Genomic DNA, 23,746 nt, shown 5'->3' on the forward strand with positions numbered 1-23,746 from the left:
AGCTGGACGATTCAAATAAATTCCACTTTTGAGTCAAAATCTACGCCCTGTGATTGGTCCGCTGGGTAGCATCCTATTTCCTGTATGTGCGGCATTCAGGCATATCATACACTGAATCAGCTGCAACTCCAACAACTCAGACTCAGTCGCCATTGTTTCTTTTCCACGAACAAGAAGAGAAATGCCGATATAAGTCACACTGCCAACTAGTGGTTAGGTGGAGTATTGCAAAGCGTAGCGGTCGCTCCAACGAACGAGCATGTAGTGATCACGACGGCGTAGAGTATAAACCATGTAGAGGACAAAAGCAGCGAATAGACAGGGGGCGCAATAATCAACACAAAGCTGAAGTCCCCTCACAGGAGCTTTAAAACTTCTTAAAAAACACAAGTCATTAAATTAAATTAAAATCTTGATGTTCTCTCCTGCAGGATGGAAACAAGGTCGTGTTGTGTCCTTAAAGGGAAATCACAAAAACATTATAACTCCATTAAAGCGTCTTCCTGTTGGTGCACGAAAACCCTGATCCACCTCACGGAGTCACAGGTGTTGGTTTGGGGAGTCATTGATTGGTTTAATCCTGTTTAAAAGGTTGGGGGTGTTCAGATTATCCACATTAGACTGGATGAACATCCTCAGCATCAGGACCACCTCCTCTTCCTCCTCCTCCTCCTCTTCCTCTCGATCAATATAAACTGAGTACTGAGACGTGTGGCAGCTCAGGGACTCTCCCTCATTAATAATGAATACACTCTGAACCTTGGCGTCTGTGTGTGTGTGTGTCTGTGTCTGTGTGTGTGTGTGTGTGTGTGTGTGAGTCCATCTTCCACAATAAAAGCACACGTTATTTTCAAACATTAGTCTTTTTATTTATTACTCTTTGTCATGTTAGCAGTCTTTTATTTTTTATATCTCAGTAGGCCTATAATCTGTAAAGTATCACTCTTGTGTTAAACTTTCTGGGATAGACTATCTATAATAGAGCTTTTTATTTTCTCAAAATCATTTGATATACATATTCTCTTGTTAGATGATTTTTGGAATAAGTCCTCTTTTTTTAAAAACTCTTTTTTGTTACGCGACATCCCCAGAAACAAACGAAGAGACAAACCAACAAACGAACAGAAGTACACATCTTTTTTCTCAGAAGGCAGTGGAAACGTCATCTGTGCCTCAGCAAAGAAAGAAACAACCTCCTCGGGTTTATTTACGGTATTTATGTAGTTTACGATGCTACTGTACTGTCGGGACTCTGCTTTTAAAATCTAACATACAGACCTAAAATATATCACCTCTAAGATCGTCTAGGATGGGCGTATGAAAAGGGGGGGAAGTGCTAAATGGCAACAGTCATATCTCTCTTCAGCCACGGTTGATTTTTTTATAGCTACACTGGCCATGAAGTCACGTCTTCGTATTGCTGTCGACTTTGAAAAATACTGTATTTCTTTTTTTCTCTAGGAACCGTTTTTTTTTTTGCTCACAGATTCATTCATTTCGAACACATGGAGGGAACACTGAGAAATCAACCACCGACATGAAATAAAGAGAATTATACTGTGTTTCTACTTTCACGTCCAAAAAGGTCCGTTTTTTAAGAGTCTCCATCGGGCTGATGTGTCCAACGGAAGTTTACACTCTGAGCGTTTTCTCACGAGGTCTCAGGAGGCGAGCACGACGGCTGGAAACGCAGATCGAGCAACGAGGGACGAACTACCACGGCTGAATTTACATTTAAAGCTTCTCAACAGCTAGCCTAGTTTGGCTGCTAAATTTAAGTGGTCAGCTTTGCTACAGTGCCCACATTAGCCACTTAACTATTAGCTTATCTTACCTGCTCTGGTTTGGCTGAAGGACTAACTTTTAGCTAGCCTCGATTTGTTCTAAACTGAGCTATTAGCTGGCTGTTACCATTTGATCCCAGCTAGCCTTAATCATTCTTGTTTAGCTACTAGTATTTACTAGTCTGGTTGTATCTGTTAAGCTAGCAAACATACCTGTTAGCTAGCCTTTGTCACTGCAGTTTGAGCTGCTACACAAGCTGTTAGCTAGCCGCTTAACTGAAGTATTAGCTAGCCATGATTCATCTGGTTTGAAATTGTTAAACTGAAGCTATCCATATTGTTGTTTTAATGCTAAACTTTAGCTGGTTAGTCCATCGGTTACTGTATGTAGTTGGCTAGCCTTAATTATTTTGCTGCTAATCTGAAACACTAGCAAGCTGTCTTCCATCTGGTTTGAGCTGCTACACAAGCTGTTAGCTAGCCCTTAGCAGTCTGGTTTTAGCCGCTTAACTGAAGTATTAGCTAGCCATCATTAATCTGGTTTGTTAAACTGAAGCTATCCATATTGTTGTTTTAATGCTAAACTTTAGCTGGTTAGTCCATCGGTTACTGTATGTAGTTAGCTAGCCTTAATTATTTTGCTGCTAAACTGAAACACTAGCTAGCTGTCATCCTTCTGGTTTAGCTGCTACATTTAAGTGTAAGCTAGCCTTGATAAATTCAGTTTAGCCTCTTCACTGTGCTATAAGCTAACTGTTAGCCACATAGTTTAGTTGTTAAGTTGAAAAAGAAGATAGTCATGATTAGTTTGGTTCTTGGAGCTGCTAGTTAGCTCCTATCCGCATTACTTAACCATTAGTGCGCCACCATTCATTCAAAGTTTAGCATTAGCTTTTGTGTTAGCTAGCCTTCATAGCGTACTAAGGAGTTAGCTTACGTGACTCTGTAATTTTTCGGTTTGGTAGCGGCTAAACTGTTAGCAATGTAACCCACAAGGTGAGCTAAACTACATTAAGCTAACATAGCATGTCATCTTAGCTACTGACCGGTCTGTGTTGACATCCGGACAGACACGTGATAACGCCAGAATCAGGTAGAGTCTCTAATTAGCGTTAGCATTAGGAGCCGGCCCCGTGAAGGTGGATTTAGGATGCAACAGTGAACCATAAAAACGTCGAGTCCGCTCGTTTCAGCAGTTTGTGCTCATCTCCTGAAACGTCTGAGACGGTCTGAACCGACCACATGCAACTCACATCAGCGTACACGGTTCTTTTATGAAAAGCAGGCTTTATACTCTGAACGACATCCCTGCACCTCAGGGGAGAGAGGCTACGGTCACACCAGGACCCGGCGAGCTGCTTCACTTGGTGTTTTCTAAGTGACAGCAGGCTAACCAGTCGACTCAGGGTCCAACTTATAATCACACTTCCTGTTCACGCCGCCAGTTCTCCTGTGAAGGCGGGCGCTTCACAGAGTGGTTGATTGAGCTGCTGGTGTGACCGTGGCCTGAACACAACAAACAGCCAATAAGAATACAAATATTACATCACCGTCAAGCATTCAGTCCATCAGACCTACCGGGCTCCACACCGCCGTCTTGGCGCGATACAAAAGGAAAAACTGTCTGTGGTGGCGATGAGGCGGCTGGCGCTCGAAGCCTGGTCTTATTGATTTTGTGGAGTTAAGCTGGGCCTGGCGTTACACATGGACGTGTTCCTCAGGCAGCCCTAATATATAGCCTGATACTGTGTCAGCACCCTGCAGTCACATAGAGCTGTCTGGGCCTAGCCTACTAAACATCAATGATTCATGGTTGACTTTAATACTGTGTAATTCCACGATTGTAAGCGGGCGAGGATCCATCAAATTTTCATCATTGTCATCATTTCAGCTCGACGGCGTGTTGAATATTTCATGTTGTCGACCTCCGGGTCAGGTCGGCGTGTGATTGGATGAGAGCTGCAGGAGGACGGCCTGCAGATGTCCCAGGAAGGCAAACCAGGCCGCCGCACCGTGATGTAGAAAAATCCAGTTTGGGAGAATTCTCTGGTGATGGCGTCGAACTCGGTTGTTGTTTTTTTCAGAATGGAAGAGCAGCGATCGCTCTTCTTCTGTTTTCTTTTTTTTTTTTCCTTTTTTTCTTCTTTTCACTTTGTGTTTTTATTTGATGTTTTCCGTGTTTCTGTTAAAACGCCAGCCAAGTCAGTATGGTGGGCAGCGTGGTTAGGACCAAGGCGAGGCCCCTGGCGTCGGCTGATCTCGGGGCCCCGTTGCCGCCGCCACAGAGTTCAAACAAACTCCCACGGAAATCCAGGTTGCGGGACTCCTTTTTCAGTTTCTCCCAGAGGTCCGTCGCTCCCTCCGGGCAGTCCGCCAGCGCCGTCGTGGCACAGGAGTGGAAGTTATCCCAGTAACTGGCAGGAGAAAACACAGCAAGCATTAGCACCACAAGCCTGTGACTGCAGTGGGAGGCAGGTTTGAAACTGAATGCATCATCTATTCAAGAGGAAGAGCCAAGAGTGGAAATCATCCCAGAATCTGGCAGCACGGAAAACACGACGAAGAGGAGGAGGAGGAGGAGGAGGAGGAGGAGGCTTATGAGGACAAGTTTATATTCCAGAGAAACAACAACTAAAGCGAGCGTGGAGCCCCAAAGCATATTACTACTTCATCTATTCCATGAGTGCCGGGCAGAGACACAAATACAGCAGAAACAACACAACATGGAGATGAGTTCCCCGGGACTCATGGAAGCTTAAAAAGATTTACATCAGGCTTTAAATCAGATACGTGTTAGATACAGTATCCAACTTAAGACCAAAACAAAACAAAGGAACACTTTTTACGCCTGATTCTCCCTCACTCATCCACTGAGGGGTTTCAGAGTGGGGGGGTTAAACTGTAAGGGTACGTTACACCTTCATCATTCAATTCAAGGCCTGTATGCTCTATCTCCCCCTACTCACTCATTTTCATGAGGATAGAGAGGAGAGAGAGGAGTCTATAGAGAGGTGTTAGCTTCTCATCTTGGCCCTGACTTCCTTCTCCACTTCCTGTTTGGACTAGAGCTCACTCTGCTGTCTCAGGCTGTACGCTCTACCTCCTCCTACGAGCGCATTCCCTCAAGGGAAGAGAGAAAACAGAGAGAGAAGTGGATAGAGAGATGTCTTAGGAAGGGGACCAGGAAGGCACAGTCTAGGTGGGAAGCCTGATTGGGCCTGGGCTTACTCTGCTTTATTGGGCTGTACGCTCTACCTCCCCATACTGGACTGTTTTCATGAAGGAAGAGAGAAGGAGGAAGAAAACAGAGTGAGGAGTAGATATAGTGGTGTTAAGAAGGGGACCAGGAAGGTAGAGCCAGGGTGGGAAGCCTGTTTGGCCTCACTCTGTACGCTCTACCTCCCCCTACTGGTGCAATTTCATGTGGGAAGAGAGGAGAGTAAGAAAACAGAGAGAAATGAGTCTATAGAGAGCTGTTAGCTTCTCATCTTGGCCCTGGCTTCCTGCTCTACTTCCTGTCTCAGGCTGTACGCTCTACCTCCTCCTACGAGCGCATTTCCACAGGGGAAGAGAGAAAACAGAAAGAGGAGTGGATAGAAAGGGGACCAGGAAAGTCGGGCCAGGTTGGGAAGCCAGTTTGCTCCTTCTGCTGTCTCAGGCTGAACGCTCTACCTCCCCATTCTTGCCCTTTTTCATGAAGGAAGAGAGGAGAGAGAGAGAAAACAGAGAGAGGGAGAGACATCTTTAGAGAGGTGTTAGCTTCTCATCTTGGCTCTACTTCCTGTTTGGACTAGAGCTCACTCTGCTGCATTAGGCTGAACACTCTACCTCCCCCTACAGGTGCATTTTCACAGGGGAAGAGAGAAAACAGAGAGAGAAGTGGATAGAGAGATGTCTTAGGAAGGGGACCAGGAAGGCACAGTCTAGGTGGGAAGCCTGATTGGGCCTGGGCTAACTCTGCTTTATTGGGCTGTACGCTCTACCTCCCCCTACTGGACTGTTTTCATGAAGGAAGAGAGAAAGAGGAAGAAAACAGAGCGAGGAGTCGATATAGTGGTGTTAAGAAGAGGACCAGGAAGGTAGAGCCAGGGTGGGAAGCCTGTTTGGCCTCACTCTGTACGCTCTACCTCCCCCTACTGGTGCAATTTCATGTGGGAAGAGAGGAGAGTAAGAAAACAGAGAGAAATGAGTCTATAGAGAGTTGTTAGCTTCTCATCTTGGCCCTGACTTCCTGCTCTACTTCCTGTTTGGACTAGAGCTCACTCTGCTGTCTCAGGCTGAACGCTCTACCTCCCCATTCTTGCCCTTTTTCATGAAGGAAGAGAGGAGAGAGAGAGAAAACAGAGAGAGAGAGAGACATCTTTAGAGAGGTGTTAGCTTCTCATCTTGGCTCTACTTCCTGTTTTACTAGAGCTCACACTGCTGGCTCAGGCTGTATGCTCTACCTCCCCCTACCTGTGCATTTCCACAAAGAAGGAGAGGCAAGAGAGAGAACATAGAGAGTTGTTAGCTTCTCATCTTGGCCCTGACTTCCTGCTCTACTTCCTGTTTGGACTAGAGCTCACTCTGCTGCATTAGGCTGAACACTCTACCTCCCCCTACAGGTGCATTTTCACAGGGGAAGAGAGAAAACAGAGAGAGGAATGGATAGAGAAATGTCTTAGGAAGGGGACCAGGAAGGCACAGTCAAGGTGGGAAGCCTGATTGGACCAGGGCTCACTCTGCTGTGTTGGGCTGTATGCTCTATCTCCCCCTACTGGCCTAGTTTCATGAGGGGAGAGAGAGAGAACAGATGATAGAGAGGTGTTAGGCCCCTCATATTGGCCCTGACTTCCTGCTCCCCTTCCTGTTTGGACTAGAGCTAACCCTGCTGCCTTGTGCTGTATGCTCTACCTCCCCCTACTAGTGCATTTCCACAAGGTAAGAGAGGAGAGAGAAAGAGGCATCTATAGAGTTGTGATAGCTTATCATCTTGGCCCTGACTTCCTGCTCCCCTTCCTGTTTTGCTAGAGCTAACTCTGCTGTGTTAGGCTGTACACTCTACCTCCCCCTACTAGCACATTTCCACAAGGAGAGAGAAACAAGTCGGTAGGAAGGGGACCAGGAAGGTAGACCCAGGGGTAAAAACCTGTTTCACTCACTCCTCTGTGTTGGGCTGTACGCTTCACCTCCCCCTACTGGGGCATTTTCATGAGGGAAGATGGAGAGAGAAACAAAGAAAAGAGTCCCTTAGTTTCCTCTCCCTTCACTCCTTAATCTCCATTTCCCCTTCTCTCGCCTCCTTGTTCTCCTCTGTCCTCCCTCCTCTCTCCCTTCCTCTCTTCCATGATGTTTTATTTAGACTAAAGCAGCATCATCCTCTCTTTTCTTCCTCTTTGCACTCATTATATCCTCCTCTTCCTCCTCTGTCCTGTTCCTTTTTCCTCTTCATGTCTTTTCTTCCTCGTTATCATTTATTTATTCTTTGTCTCTTTTGGCTCACTCTCACTCTTTTTTTTTTTTTGTCCCCATCTCAATCTGTTCATCTTTTTTTGTCTCCTTCCTCATCCCGGCTGATGTAAAGAAGACACCAGGCTGCTCACCGACGCGTGCTGCCAGACACACACACACACACACACACACACACACACACACACACACACACACCATATCTAATCCAATCTTCCAATCTGCTCTTATTGATGTTGACCTCCTGAACCGAGCTGTGTCGATGCTACATCTCTGAGCAATTAACGTGTGTGTGTGTGTGTGTGTGCGTGTGTGTGTGTGTGTGTGTGTGTGTGTGTGTGTGTGTGTGTGTGTGTGTGTGTGTGTGTGCGCGCATGGAGGAGTATTAACGCATCCCTTCTGCCACGCCTCAACACCGCTGTGATGGAGCTGTCACTGAATTTAAAAATCCTGTGTGTGTGTGTGTGTGTGTATGTGTGTGTGTGTGGTTGTGCAGGATGGGGGCTTCCTCTGCCATCTGGTGCCCACCCGCTCTGGGTGGTGGGATGAAAGGGGGGCTGGGGGTGGGGGTCAGCTGGCTTGCACATATTGCTCCTCAGACCTGGGGTCCCCCTCGGGGCTTCACTGTAATCACTCATATTATTTTCAGACTTCACGGCGGCTCGTCTGAAAGTCGAGTTTCATCGACACAAATTTGACTTTTAATGTTAAATTTCACTCGATGTTAAACTGCAGTTTGAGCCTCACATATGAAAAGTTCACATTTCAAACTTAGAGTTAAAGAAGCTTCAGTGTTTGTTTGATTCAACACTGATGTTAGCATTTATAAACACACACCACTTTACAGTTATCAAGAGAAAACATCAAGTGTTCGATAAATCCCTCGTCTTTAACGTGTTTTAAGTTTTGAAGTTTTAAATATTATTAATAAAGTAGTGTCCTGTGTGAATGGATATTATGTGTTTATGTTTTACACCAAGTTAAGTTTACAAAGACGGTCATTACGGTGTACTGAAGGTTAACTGAGATAATATTTCACAACTGCAAAAATAATTTCGGTTAACGCAAAAAAATTCACAAAATAGACGAAAATTTCAAGCAGTTCAAAAAACAAAGAAAATATATATTGTAATCAAAATATTTTGCCAAACTTTTGTGAATTTTTTTGGTCCAGCAAAATATTTTTTTGATTTTGTTACACTCTCTTTGTTTTTTAGATTTATCTATTTATTCAAATTGTAGAATGCTAATTGCATTAAATGTAATATTTACATACTTGAAATACATATGTATATTTATTCTTTATTCAAATTAATTAAGAAATATTGTAGAATATTAACTGCATAACATTAAATATTTTACTATTTATCATTTGCTTGAAATACTTTTGTTTTTTAATTAATAAAGTAATTGGTGTTAATTGCATAACATTTTAAATTCAATTTTTTTTATTTTACAACTTTGTTGAATTTCTTTTGCATTTATGAAATATTTTGACATTTTAATTTTTTCGTGTTTGATTTCATATTTTTGCTTGAAATGCTTTTGGAGTTAAATCGTTGTCATGTTGACTTCAGGGCCTCCGTAGACGGCCCTCAGTTTGTTTTAATTAATGACAACTATAACGTGATATTTACATGTCAGTTCAATTACATACATAATCATTTTACATAACTAACAACAACAAGTGAAGAAATTACAGAAACTCCCTTTAAAACTACAAAGGTATCTAACTCCTGTGTTCTCCTGGTGTTCTCAGCACACAGTGTTATCCTCTGAACGTGTGTCTTTGTGTGTCTGATCTACATTTACCCGCAGATCTTGTGCAGGTTGTCCCTGTCGTCCAGGTCCTGGGGATAGTTGGCCATGCTCTCCCCCAGCTGAAGCAGACAGTGAGAGAAGCCTTTAAAAACAGAGTCACATTGACCCGCGCTGACCAGCACCGTCTGCAACACGGAGACTGCAGGACGAGGAGGTAAGGAGAGAGGGAAGGAGGGAAGGAGAGAGGGAAGGGGAGAGGGGGAGAAAAGGAGAGTCAAGTTAAACAATGTTTGATGGAGAAGTTAAGTTTCATGCAACTTTTTAAACGTCCAAAACTTTGACAAACAGGAGTCTGAATACAAGCTGATGAAAGAAAGTGAGAGAATAAAGAAGTCAAAGTGTACCATGACACGGACAACACAGGGTTCATCGACACAGATCCTTCATCTTTAAACAGAGCCGGAACCATTTCTCTAAACACTCACCAAAGATTATGGAAAAGAAACAAGGTCTTTGCAGGAAAACAAAGGATTCCTTAAAACAGTCACCATAGGGTTCCTCAAAACAGACACCGAGGGGTTCCTTCAAACAGACACCAGAGGGGTTCCTTAAAACAGACACCAAACAGTCTCTTAAAACAAACACCAACAGGTTACTTAAAACAGACCCCAAAGAGTTCCTTAGAACAGACACATAAGGGTTCCTTAAAACAGAAACCAAACGGTTCCTTAATGCAGACACCAAAGGGTTCCTTCAAACAGACACCAGAGGGGTTCCTTTAAACAGACACCAGAGGGGTTCCTTAAAACAGACACCAGAGGCGTTCCTTAAAACAGACACCAAACAGTCTCTTAAAACAAACACCAACAGGTTACTTAAAACAGACCCCAAAGAGTTCCTTAGAACAGACACATAAGGGTTCCTTAAAACAGACACCAAACGGTTCCTTAATGCAGACACCAAAGGGTTCCTTCAAACAGACACCAGAGGGGTTCCTTTAAACAGACACATAAGGGTTCCTTCAAACAGACACTAATGGGTTCCTTAAAACAGTCACTAATGGGTTCTTTAAAACAGACACTAATGGGTTCCTTAAAACAGACACTAATGGGTTCCTTAAAACAGACACCAGAGGGTTCCCTCAAACAGACACAAAAGGGTTCCTTAAAACAGACATCAGAGGGTTCCTCAAAACAGACACCAAACGCTTCCTTAAAACAGACACATAAGGGTTCCTTAAAACAGATACCAAAGGGTTTCTTAAAACAGACACATAAGGGTTCCTCAAAACAGACACAAAAGAGTCTCTTAGAACAGACACCAAAGGGTTCCTTAAAACAGACCCCAAAGGGTTCCTTAAAACAGACATCAGAGGGTTCCTCAAAACAGACACCAAACGCTTCCTTAAAACAGACACCAGAGGGGTTCCTCAAAACAGACACAAAAGAGTCTCTTAGAACAGACACCAAAGGGTTCCTTAAAACAGACACCAAAGGGTTCCTTAAAACAGAGGCCAGAGGGTTCCCTCAAACAGACAAATAAGGTTCCTTAAAACAGACACCAAAGGGTTCCTTAAAACAGACACTAAAGGGTTCCTCAAATGGAGGGTAGTGAAGAGGTTTCCTAAAAGAAAAAACGACATAGCTCTTTAACAATTGTTCCTGAAGACAGATGTGTAAAGATGGTCTGTATTAAACAATAAAGGGTACCGTAAATCGGGGTCCAAAAAACCAAATCCAACCAGGACTTTAAACAAAACTGACAGCAAAGAACACAGGGAACAGATGCTTAAGGTAATTTAGGAGGAAAACAGTAAAGGGTACCTTAAAACCAAAAGGAGAGGTCACATGGTGACCAGCATGTTTACCCACTATGGGTACTTTAAAATGTTATTACTCACCTTAAAAACAGAGTATTAAGGTACATAAAAACAAACTCTACAGTTTCTCAATAGGTACCAAATAAACGCTGGATGTAAGTCATAATCAAATCTATAGTGTTCCTTTAAATGTCACGAAACCTCACAATCAACATATAAGCAAAGCATATATGATGCTAATGTTAAAGACTAAAGGGTGCTTAAAAACAGACTCTAATGGTACCTGATGAGGTAACATGAGAGAAACACTTACAGGTACAATGACACAGAGGTCACAGGGTACCTAAATCAGCCTCCCTTAAAACAAATGCTTAACAGCAAGTTACCAAAACAAGCTCCTACTCCTGAAGGGGACCTTAAAATAGACACCATAGAGCACTGGGAACAGGTTCTTAAAGTTCCTGAGGAGAAAACAACAAAGGGTACCTTAAAATGGAACAGAGAGACCACATCGTAACCAACATGTAAACCCAAGAAGGGTACCTTTAAATAAATGTTAGTGGTCAGACTCTTAAGGTACCTACAAATGAAGTTCCTCAATACATACCAATGAAGGGTACCTTAACACAGATACTTATGTCCCCTGATAACAGACACTAAAGGGCACTTTAAGATATATTCTTAAGGGACCTTATCACCCGGCTCTCTTCCTGATCTTCAGCCTGTGTAAGATGCTTGATTCTGATTGGTCAAAACCCCTTGACAGCGGTTATTAACTTTCACTAACATGATCAACACCAGAGACAAACTGATCACACGTCATGTCAAATCACTCCACAGAGAACAGTTCAGACACATTTAGCTTCACAGACCATAAGGTGAAGGGAAACCGTTAGCTTACTGTCCATCGATATGATGAAGGAGCAGGTGAGAGAAACTTTAGGTTAAAGATCTGTACAGAGAAAGTTAAACCCTGAGCGGTGGTGATGAGAGCAGCAGGGTTCAAAGCTGTGACATGAGTTTATTTTTAAAGGTGTGTGAACCGCAGAGCTCAGAGAAGAAGGAGAGCTGAATGAGGACAGGTTCATGTTCAATCCACGACACAGGCAGAGAAGAATCCATCACCATGGAACGATCACTGGGACTATTTTTACAAACTATAAATCATTTAAATCAATAATATAATCTGTAATCAAAGTTTTAACAACGTGTTTGTATCTGAAGTTAGTGCCCGGATAATAATCCAGACCCTGACCCCGACGTGTAACGCATGAGGAAGAGAGTTCAGCTGCAGGATCTTGGGCGTCTCACTCCTTTACTCCCTGAGTAAATCAGACAGTGATGGAGTGATTGTTAAAGCAGTCAGTGTGTCCTTAAACTAATCAGTCACTTCACTTATTGATCACATTCTGACAGCCTGCAGCTCATCCAGCAGAACAAGAGTCAACAGAAACTCAGATATTATGAAGCTGAGTTTTTATTGGGCGGCCAAACTTTGAAAGGCCTCAAAAAAACCTGTGTGTGTGTGTGTGTGTGTGTGTGTGTGTGTGTTAATCTGTAATTAATGCAGTGTCAGTCTCCTCCCTCCCTCGCCTCAACAGACGGGAAACTCACACCCATAAAACCTCAGAGGTCTGACACGCCTCCACCCCCCACAGCACACACACAGACGCAATAACACGACACACACACGCCCCTTTACACGACCTCTGTTAACTCAGATTGTGTGTGTGTAAGTGTGTGTGTGTGTGTGTGTGTGTGTGCGTGGTTCATTAAGCAGGGGATCGGGCTGATTGATTAGTTTGGGTAATAACACGCCTGCTGTCCGGTTCCTCTCCATCAAACTGAGGACTAACACGGCGTGACGTGTCGGACGAGACACGGCTGTTAGAGGAGGACGACGGGGACACGCCTCCCAAACCGGACATAAACAACACGTTTAAAAACTAACAAACAAACTGATATATAAATTAATATATAAACTACCTCAACAACTGGATAAAAACAACACTTCTTTTATTTTCTGCAGCAAGCTTTCACGACCACATCAACCACAAGATCAGCTGACAAATGAAGCATCAAGTTTGTCCACAGGGGGCGCCAGTGAGACACAAACTTCCCCACAGGAGCTTTAATATAAAAATGACTCTAATAATAATAATAATAATAACAGCTGATTTAAAAGTTTGGGTTTAAAATGTGTGTAAACAAACAATACTTTAAAAACTAGCAAACAAACAAACAACACATTCAATCACAGCTTTGAAGGAAACCAAAAACACTCTGCGTTAATATCAATATTTAAAACTATAAATATAAAAACAAATAATTTAAAAAAACATTTCAATAGTAAAAAAAAGAAGCTTTTTAATATTTATATTATTAAAAAAATGTTATTTCCTTGAAAACTAAATATCAAAAGGACTTTAAAATATATTATTAAATAAAGTTTAATTCAATAACATTTATTTATGAATTCTAAAAATGATAATTTTGACTTTTTGGTTCATAATAATGATTTTAAATCTCATAATTTGACCCTTAACTTTATAGTTAAGTCTGTTCTATCTCATGATTAAGACTCTTTTTCATAGCTTTGAATTTTTAAATTCATATCTCAAAATAATTCTGACTTTTTGTCTCAACATTTAATTTTAAAATAATAATTATCCCATTGTAAATCTCATGGAAGCAGCTATCCGTCTTATTATAAAGACTTTTGACTCTTGTGAATTTGAAACCTCATATAAAGATGATGGATGTTATAATAATTAGTTTTTAACTCATAAATGTGACTTTTAATCATATAATTATGAATTTTTACATCATAAAAATAAATTTAAAGCTCACAATTTTGTTTTTAATTTGATAACTGTGATTTATTTTCTCTAACTTCAGACTTGTTCCTTTAAGTTTGTATTTTAATCTCATATAAAGCTTTACTTTCTCATGACAGTCACTCTTACAGGATAAATTAAGAATATTAGAGAGTTAATAAAAAGTAGGAATAAAAAAATAAATATTTACAGAATATAATAAATACAAATATATTTATGATAATAAAATTAAAAGATACATCAAAAGAAATTGTGTTAATAATTAGTAAGTGACTAACCGTGACTCACTCTCTCATAATGAAAGCTTTTATCTCAGAATAACGATATTTGATTTTACGATTATGATTTAACATCTCGTCATTTCACGATCTTATTTTAGAAATATAACTTTCATCTCTTATTTTTTACTCTTCCTGTTTTTTTTAACATTTATTCTTCATCTTCAGGTTGTTTTTTTTGTCCTGGTGGAAATGGACTTTAATATTTTCTCTTTGCGTTCTTTGTTTCATGGATGCATCGTCCCGAACACTGCCGCCCACTGGACAGACGCTGTAAGTGCAATATAACATTTTTTAAAACCAACATTACTAAAGCAGCTTTTTAATATTTTGATGTTTCTTGTATCGTCACCAGACTTTAACATTGAGTGACCTGAAGGAGTGGAAGCAGAATTCAACATGAAGACGATGCGGGTCCAGAGCAGAGCGGGTAAAGGTGAGCGGGTTTCAGACCCGGACCTGCTTTTAATTTATTAAAATATTAAGAGAGATTAATTCAACAAAAACAAGAACAAAGAGGAATGTAACATGAGGTGCTTGTTTTTATAATTTAATATGCTGCTTAACTCAAATAGTCTGTGAAAATGTTAAACACAAGCTGCTGAAGCATTTCATTTAGTAATATTAATAATGAATTAATAACAATGATAATAAAAATGATATTGATGATGTAATAATAATATAGTAATAATGCATTAATAGTAAAAGTAATAATAATATAATAATAATATAATACAAGTAATATAGTAATAATAGAATACAAACAATGATAATAATAATGATGATATAATAATAATATAGTAATAATGCAATAAGAGTAGTAGTAATAATAATGTAATATTAATTCACAATAATTATATTATAAATATAATAACAAAGCAATATAGTAATAATAGAATACAATAATAATAAGTCATTTTAAACTCACTGTTGCATCAAATAAATGTTCACTTCATATTTTATTTTGTCTTTTAACATTTCAGTTTGTTTCCTGAGCTTTTTATTTTCATTTTGATGTTTTATTTTATCATCAAAGTGTCGATACAGATTTCTGTCATCACTGTTTTTGATCTTATTGCATCATTTCATCTCCGTTTCTGCTCTCTCTCTTTTTCAATCATTCCATTTTTTACTGTATGAATGAGACCCCCCCTCCTCTCTCTCTCTCTCTCTCTCTCTCTGTAAGGAGGAGGCATTACATCATCCTTACACGCTGCTCTCTCTCTCTCTCTCTCTCTCTCTCTCTCTCTCTCTCTCTCTCTCTCTCTCTCTCTCTCTCTCTCTCTCACACACATTTAATTTTTGTCTTTTTAATGAGCTGCAAATAAAAATACAAAATGAAAACATGAACGAAGAAGCTTCATTTCATAATTAAACTCTGACTCTGGAGATATTTTATTCTTCTCTCACATCCTGGATTTATTAGAATACATTTTTATTGTATTTCTATTTTTATTTGTTCCAAAGTGTTTCGTTTATTTATTCCTCCACATTTTAAAACTCTTCATGTTTCCATATTCCTTCTTTTATTTCTCAGACTTCACCTTTCTTTCCTTTTTTTTTCTAACCTCCATCTTTTCATTTCCGATCCCCAAATCTCGTTGACCGTCCTCTCTTTATTATGTTAGAATTTATTATGAAGATTTTAATAATTTATTAAAAACCTTAAATTATAAATTAATCCTCTGAGTGAAACCAGGACAGTCCCATCGCACGCGCACACACACAAGCACGAGCGCAGCACATCTTCGTTCACGCCTCCCACCATCAAGCACACTCGCACTCATTCACCCCACCTACACACACACACACACACACACACACACACACACACACACACACACACACACACACACACACACACACACACACACACACTGTTGCCTGCAGCGTGTTGTAGCTTCCACAGACACACCCACCTCACACACCAGGATGTTTATTTTCGCGCGTAAAAATGCCCCCTTTAAAAACAAAATAACTGCAGCAATTTCACCACAATAATAAACAACAATAATAAACAACAATAATAAAGAACATTCTTTTTAAATACTGTAAAGTAAACAGCCTTTTCTGCGCCTCTCTGAGGACGCATTCCAACATGTTCTCCTCTCCTGCTGCAGCTTTTTAAAAATCACTTCGATCCTTTTTATTCGTTTTTAATGATTTGGAGGGAAATATTCTGCAGCAGCGCGCCAAACCTCCCCTTACATATCACAGAGGTGTGAAAGTGATACTTTAAAATAAGAGGACTGGATGTGGAGCAGAGCCCGCAGGAGGCTGCTCCTCTAAAAATACCCGTGAGCTGAGGGAGGAGTGTGTGTGTGTGTGTGTGTGTGTGTGTTTGTAATTCACACTGATTCATCGATTTTATTCGATTTCCCTGCGCGTGATAATCAGTGTGTGAAATAATCCAGCAGCTCTGTGTCCTCATTTCGTTTTAGTTTCACTCTATAGTGTCGTTTTAATCAAACTACATTTTAAAAAGTCACAATTATAAAAAATAAACTCATCATGTGTCTGTTTTTATAATCTCGTTAATCTGAACGAGATTTCACTCATTTGTGCGCGTGAAGCCTCCGAACCGAGAGTACCAAACCTCTCTCCCTCTCTCTCTCTCTCTCTCTCTCTCTCTCTCTCTCTCTCTCTCCCTCTCTCTCTCTCTCTAACAATAGCACCGGGGAGGATTCTGCGTCTTGAATAATTCAGCATTTCTCTCTGCCACCAGCTACACACACATACACACACACACACACACACACACACACACACACACACACACACACACACACACACACACACACACACACACACAGAGCCCTCCTCCACAGCGTCGTTATGCAATGCAACAGCAGAAACATGAACCATCTCCATATTCCTCCTCTCCATCACAGATTTACATCAACACTTCCCAGACATTAGACGCATCCCGGAGTCTGTCTCTTCTTCTTCTTCTTCTTCTTCTGCAGATTTATTTTGATGCTCCATGTGTGTGTGTGTGTGTGTGTGTCTGCTCTTTTTAATCACACGTGATTTCATGGTGATGATGGAGCAGCTCTTTATATTTTCGGAGGATGCGCGCGCTCGTTACGCACCAAACATGGAGGGTGAAATATTAAAATGTTTGTTTTAAAATGAAAGCAGGAGGAGGAGGAAGAGAGGGAGGATTAGAGGTCTGTGTGAGGGGAGGATGTGCGGGTGTGCCGGTGCTGCTGCAGCCCCGCACACTGCGGCGGGGAGGACGGATCCTGCACGAGCTCCAGACCGAGAGGGACTCTCCGGATTCATGTGTTCACCATGATATAATGTTCTACAGTCTGTGGTGTTCACTCTTTATTTTAATGCATTAATGTTCCCCTGCAACGAGCCTTCACACGAGCACCATGCCCTCCTCTGCAGCGCGTGAATCTCTGCAGGAAAACTCACACTTAGAGCCTAAAATAAATAATACAAATCATAAAAACCAAACCGAAAAATAAACTGTTTTTAATTCTTTAAAATAAAAATATAAAAATGTTTTTTTAAAGGTTTTAATTTTAAAGAAATGCTCCAGTTTGGGACAACCGAGGTGCAGAGAGGGGGGAGGAGCAGGGGGAGGAGGAGGGGAGGGGAGGGAGGGAGGGGGCATTCCCCTTGTTAGCACACACACACACACACACGCACACGCACACACACACACACTCCGAAATGTGAAGTGTAGCCCCGTTAGATAAAGAAGCTCCGTGCTTCGTTCTGACCTAAATCATCCTCATTAAAGCCCATCACTCTGCTCCAAACGAATTTAACATTTTACAGATTGAAATGTTAAATTTATTTCATGTTTGAGAAGAAAAAAAAATCCGCTTTGTGTGATTCTTTTTTTTCCCTGCAGCTGATTTCAGAGAGGATTTAAAAAGCTGGTTTTTAAAATCGATTCTTCTTCCTGTATCGAAGCTGACAGCGTTTATTAATAAATAATAATAATAAATATAATAATAAATATATAATACATATATTTATAGAATGATAAAACACCCTCACGTGTCAGGAGGAGAATTAATGCAGACAGAAAACCACAGAAAGGAACATCCTACAAATAACCCGTCCGCAGAGAAACGTGAGGATAAATGAGAAGTAGTTTCCAGCAGGAGGAAGAGGAGGAAGAGGAAGAGGGGGACCTTAAAGACCGGATCAGACTCACCGAGGTGAAGAGCTAAGAAGAGAGCGAGACATCTGGAGGACCAGGTTACTCCCATCCTCTGCGTCCTGCTCTCACCATGAGAGACACTCAGTCACAAAGTTAGAGAGCCACACATCCCCCACAGCAACAACAGCAGTTACATCCAACTCTCCTCTCCTCCTCTTCTAGTCTTCTTCTCCTTCTTCTTCTTCTTGTCTTTCCTGTGTGGACGTGCACTTCTTCTTCTTCTCCTTCTTCTTCTTCTTCTTCTTCTTCTGCGGCTCTGCTCTGTGTCGCGCGCTGCTCTGCGCTTCCTGCCTGTTTTACGCGTCTGGAGAGAAAAGAGGAGAGAGAGAGAGAGAGGATGGAGAGAGGGAGGAGGGGCTCTCTCTCTCTCTTCCTCTTTCTCTCCTCATTAATATTTGGCCTGTTATTTTTATGATTTCACCCTTTTCTTTATTTTAGCCTCCATTCTTCTGATTTTAAAACAGACTGAACATGAAACAGCATCATTAATAACTGATTCACTGTCTTTACATTTAAAGTCTTTATTTCAACATAATTATAAAAAATAAATCTGATATAAAATGTTATAATTATAGGAAGTACGGCCCTTTAATTTGAAATGTTTAATATTATTGTTGAGGTTTTCTTTGATTCTTGCATCCATAAAATGACACCAGGGCCTTTAAAAATATATATATATGTATAATTATATCAACATTTATTTACTATAATTGTTTATAGAGAAATTACATGAATACATTTTTACTTTACTTAAAAGAAAATTAAAAATAAAACAAAAAAAGAAGAGTGAAAAAATCAGCACAGCAATTATTGTGATCATTTGTTCGATTAAATTGTATTAAAACTTAATATTTGTTTTATATTCATATTGTAGGGGCAGAAATAGCCTGTGTGTATTTCTAATATGACAGAGGCTAAATTCAAGCTTTCATATTTAATCTACAGTCACCTTAATACATTTATGTTTCTCTAATTGTATAAAAGAAGGACACTTGTTTTTTTAATTGGGGTTTTTGATGCTGTTCTTCTCACATTTTCCTTAAATCACATTTAAATGAATATTCCTCATAGCTTATAAAGCCACAGTATATAAAAGTGTTATTTCTCTCCATGTTGGCAGCCGTATAATCAGCTGTTCAGAGATTTATCACGATGTGACGCTTAAAATGTGACAAATAAGAAAGGAGAAAGTGTGTTTGGAGGAAAAGATTGTGTTTCTGGTCAACGTGACTTTTAACCAAGTAGTTTCAGTATAATCTGATGTTGAAAAATGAAGTCCCAAAAACTGCAGTTCCCCAAATTTCCACTGGAGGGTGACCCCAAAAAGTGAGTCAGTCCCCATAGAGCCCCATGTTAAAATGTTACAGCAGGTTATTACCCAGCTGTGTTCAATACTGGATTCTGATTGGCTGAAACCCCATAACAATAGAAACAAACACCAGGGACAACCTGATCACACACGACATATCAAATCAATCTGCAGAGAGGAGGAGAGGACGGAACAGATCAAAGCAGAATAGAACGGAACAGATCAAAGCAGAATAGAATGGAACAGATCAAAGCAGAATAGAACGGAACAGATCAAAGCAGAATAGAATGGAACAGATCAAAGCAGAATAGAACGGAACAGATCAAAGCAGAATAGAATGGAACAGATCAAAGGAGAATAGAACAGAACAGATCAAAGCAGAATAGAATGGAACAGATCAAAGGAGAATAGAACGGAACAGATCAAAGGAGAATAGAACGGAACAGATCAAAGCAGAATAGAATGGAACAGATCAAAGCAGAATAGAACGGAACAGATCAAAGCAGAATAGAACGGAACAGATCAAAGCAGAATAGAATGGAACAGATCAAAGGAGAATAGAACGGAACAGATCAAAGCAGAATAGAATGGAACAGATCAAAGCAGAATAGAACGGAACAGATCAAAGCAGAATAGAATGGAACAGATCAGAGCAGAATAGAATGGAACAGATCAAAGGAGAATAGAATGGAACAGATCAAGCAGAATAGAATGGAACAGATCAGAGCAGAATAGAATGGAACAGATCAAAGCAGAATAGAACGGAACAGATCAAAGCAGAATAGAACGGAACAGATCAAAGCAGAATAGAATGGAATGCTTTGATGGATCAAAGCCCAATAACCAACAGTGATTAATTGTAGACAGAAACAGAGACACCAGGGACGACCTCATACATGTCAAACTAATTTAAAATATCCAACACTCGTCACATGACCTCCAGATGTTTCCCCTCCTGCCACTAGAGGGCGCCACCTTCATGTGAAGATGAATATGGTTGGTAATAAGCCGATGCTGACGGTGTTCAAGGTCGTGTTTTTGGCGTTTGGAAGCAGAATCAAGATAAGCTGCTTGAACATGTGTGAACCCGCCCTCTGTGGGAGGATATGCTCTGACCTTTGACCTTTTAGAAACCCAGAGAGGAAAGAGAAGCAGAACCAGACTGCTGGTTAGAACAGACATGTTCTATTTATTTTACACTGCTGCTATTGTGAGGTAGAAATATGTCAGGATATCAGAGTAAGGTCGATACAGTAACTCTGATTAACATTTATAAAGATCACGCTCTCAGGATCATATCTGGAGGATTTAGTGGGAGTTTAAAATCAACATGTGTGTGTGAGGGAGAGGAAATAAAAACACAGTTCGACTTTTATTTCAGTTAAAGTGGTTAAAGGAGTAAAAGTGCTTCTTCATGAGTGTTATCCTGCATTTTAATTCACATTATTTAAAATTAAACAATCATGATTCAATCATCAATATCACTAAAGTGCTAGTCTGAGGAGTTCGTAGATTAATGAGCGATTACAGTCTATGCTATACCTTAAATGTCCACTAGAGGGCGCTCCTCTACTTCTAATAGTAACCAGGATATTTGTGTAAAACAGAATACGACACAAAAAACTGCAGAAAATCCTTTATTTAGTTTTATTTCAAGACACTGATGAAAGTGTGTGTATGTGTGTGTGTGTGTGTGTGTGTGTGTGTGTGTGTGTGTGTGTGTGTGTGTGTGTGTGTGTGTGTGTGTGTGTGTGTGTGTGTGTGTGTGTGTGTGTGTGGATAAAGGAACATGTGGGGGATCTCTCGACGTCTTCTGCCGACGTCAGCTGAATCTGAAACAAACCCTCTCTCTCTCTCGTCTCCATATTAACACAGATGTTTCCCTGAGGCGATGCAGTGCTGCAGCAGGAGGACACACACACACACACACACACACACACACACACACACACACACACACACACACACACACACACACACACACATGAACACACTAACTGGGTCCCAGGATAGTTTCCAGTCGTCTCAAATCTGAAAAAATTTAACTCCTGGACACACACGATGGGCCTGATGTGTGTGCATGTGTGTGTGTGTATGTGTGTGTGTGTGTGTGTGTGTGTGTGTATGTGTGTGTGTGTGTGTGTGTGTGACCTCTTTGTCTGTCTTTGAGATTGACCTTCAAACACCTCCTCCCCTCATCCAATCAGAGACAGATGCAGAGACGGACTCACCTCGCTGCCCCACATAAGATCCTTAGAGAGGTTTGAAGCCATCACAGCCCCCTGCTGGTCAAAGGGAGGAACTGCACCATGAAGAATAATTAATAATCATTAAATTATATTTATGTTTTATTTGTCTCTATTATTTTCTGTAAATCATAAATTAATATGTCATCTCTCTATTCCAAAAACCCTCACAAAAGATACAAATTATACCAATAATAAAATAATACATTTATAATTTATTTAAAAATATATATAAAAAGAAATGTTAAAAAATGTATAAATAAAGCATTACATGTTGAATTAAAATACATTTTAAAATAAAACAAGTCCCTAAAAAGAAATCCATTAAAATATTAAAATTGAAGAAATAAAAAACTGAAATTCAAAATTTTAAAAACAGATTTAATAAAAATAGTTAAATGAATTGAATATGAATATTATGTAATGAAAAAATAAATAAGAACAGTTAAATAAAATAAACAATAAAGATACAAAAAAATTAAAAAAGTCAAAATTAAAAATTGAAAAATTAAAACAAGTTAAATTAATTAAATATGATTATTATTCAATGTAAAAAAATAGGAACAGTTCAATTAAAAATAGAAAAGAATACACAAAATAAAAAGTAAGCTTTAAAAACTTATTAAATCAAATTAATACGTTAAATAAATTCAATATGTAAAATATGTAATTTAAAAATAAATGCTTAAAAAATAAGAAGTAAAAATAATAAATAGTTTTATAGTTTTTAAAAAGTACCTTTTACACCAGATATATTAAAGCATACAGTTTTATTCATAAGGATGTTTGTCTGTGTCTCTGAGTCTGGATGAACTCTGACCTGAGGCTGGGAACAGTTTGATGACCTGTTAGCTCAGATCAGGATTTCTCTGATTGACTCTGAACCACCAGAGTTCTGAGAACCTCTCCATCTCTCTCCACCGAGTCTCAGCTTCACTGTAAGTCACACTGATGTGGGTTTGAATCTGTCATACTGAAGCTCCATGATGACATAAATGCAAACATACAGAATTTAAAATCCTCCTTCAGAGCAGACGCCCTCCTGCAGAACCTGAGACAGACTCAGCTGCGTCAAACCAAACCTCATTCATTTTCCTGTCACTTCTGCAGCTCACTCCTCCCATCATCTTCTTCTGATTACACACCCTCCCTGACCTGCGTACAAATGTTTCCTCTCAGGAATAATTTAACCCTGAGTGGTTCTTAAAGCTGCTCTCAGAGCAGCAGCGGGGGTGTTCTGGGTGTTTCTGTATTCCCTGTCTGTTGAAGCCGAGCTGGGTTTCACTGATGGTGCAGAGATGGCAGAATAAGGACACAACATACATAATACATCACAAGTTTAGATTAGTTTTAGGGGGAAGTCTGAGGGGGGAGGGGGACGGGGGGGAGGATGGGGGAGGCAGTGTGTAGGCGTCGATGATGTCAGAAGAACGCTTTTCTTTTTTCAGGATGAGGAGGGCGGAGGAGTGACGTCATCAATACAGTGAATTCTTCAATGGGCCTCTGTGTGTGTGTGTGTGTGTGTGTGTGTGTGTGTGTGTGTGTGTGTGTAGGCTGCAGCATCATTTATCATCTCTCTGCCTCCATCCCTCCCATCAGTCAGGGGCTCCACCTGGTGGCTGAATCCTGTAACTGCAGCAGTAAAAGATGACCTCGGCTCGTTCGCAGCTTTTTGTTCGTGTTTGATCATCAAACTTTATTTATTCATCAAATTTCAAACAGAACAAATGTAGTTTAGGATTAACATCAAACTGATCAATGTGTTAGAGTCAGTAGAAGAGGCAAGAATGAAAATCTCCTCCTGAATGTCAGCAGAGTGAGTGTGTTGTTTGGTTACCTGTGAGGTGTTGCTTGTTATAAATGACCTCAGTGAAATGCTGGCTTTATGTCATCCTGATGACATTTTAATAACATCAAAAACTCTCTGAGGTGGCCTCGGACATAATTTACACTGCTCTGGTACATATGCATGTATCTATATACCTTAATATTAATGCATATATACAAAATTCACATTCTATCGCTTCAATCTAATTCTATCACTTCAGTCTTTGTATCACTTTGATCTCATTCTTTTGCTT

At 40.2% G+C, this 23,746-nt stretch overlaps 2 protein-coding genes across 2 annotated transcripts in view; one reads left to right on the plus strand and one right to left on the minus strand.

The window, feature by feature from the left end:
* Window positions 1-851: 851 nt before the first annotated feature.
* nrn1a (neuritin 1a) lies at window positions 852-18,418 on the minus strand. The gene is made up of 3 exons (XM_034705851.1): window positions 18,105-18,418; window positions 9,045-9,192; window positions 852-4,198 (listed from the first exon to the last, which is right to left on the minus strand). The coding sequence occupies exons 1-3, from the start codon at window positions 18,157-18,159 to the stop codon at window positions 3,970-3,972; spliced, it is 432 nt and encodes a 143-aa protein (XP_034561742.1). The 5' UTR covers window positions 18,160-18,418; the 3' UTR covers window positions 852-3,969.
* Window positions 9,079-23,746, plus strand: part of LOC117828656 (coagulation factor XIII A chain-like) — a 36,017-nt gene continuing 21,349 nt past the window's right edge. Inside the window, exons 1-3 of the mRNA XM_034705850.1 lie at window positions 9,079-9,207; window positions 14,196-14,200; window positions 14,283-14,363. The gene's annotated coding sequence lies outside the window, so the exon portion shown is untranslated. The remainder of the gene's footprint in view (window positions 9,208-14,195; window positions 14,201-14,282; window positions 14,364-23,746) is intronic.

This window comes from Notolabrus celidotus, chromosome 17 (genome assembly GCF_009762535.1).
Source record: "Notolabrus celidotus isolate fNotCel1 chromosome 17, fNotCel1.pri, whole genome shotgun sequence".
NCBI lineage: Eukaryota > Metazoa > Chordata > Actinopteri > Labriformes > Labridae > Notolabrus > Notolabrus celidotus.

Bases quoted from the DNA above. Each gene is read 5' to 3' on its own strand.
- nrn1a (XM_034705851.1), bottom strand. From the start codon at position 18,159: ATGGGAGTAACCTGGTCCTCCAGATGTCTCGCTCTCTTCTTAGCTCTT. The intron at 9,193-18,104 runs GTGAGTCTGATC...CTCGTCCTGCAG, and splicing joins CTTCTTAGCTCTTCACCTCG to TCTCCGTGTTGCAGACGGTG. The intron at 4,199-9,044 runs GTAAATGTAGAT...TTCTCCTGCCAG, and splicing joins AACCTGCACAAGATCTGCGG to TTACTGGGATAACTTCCACT.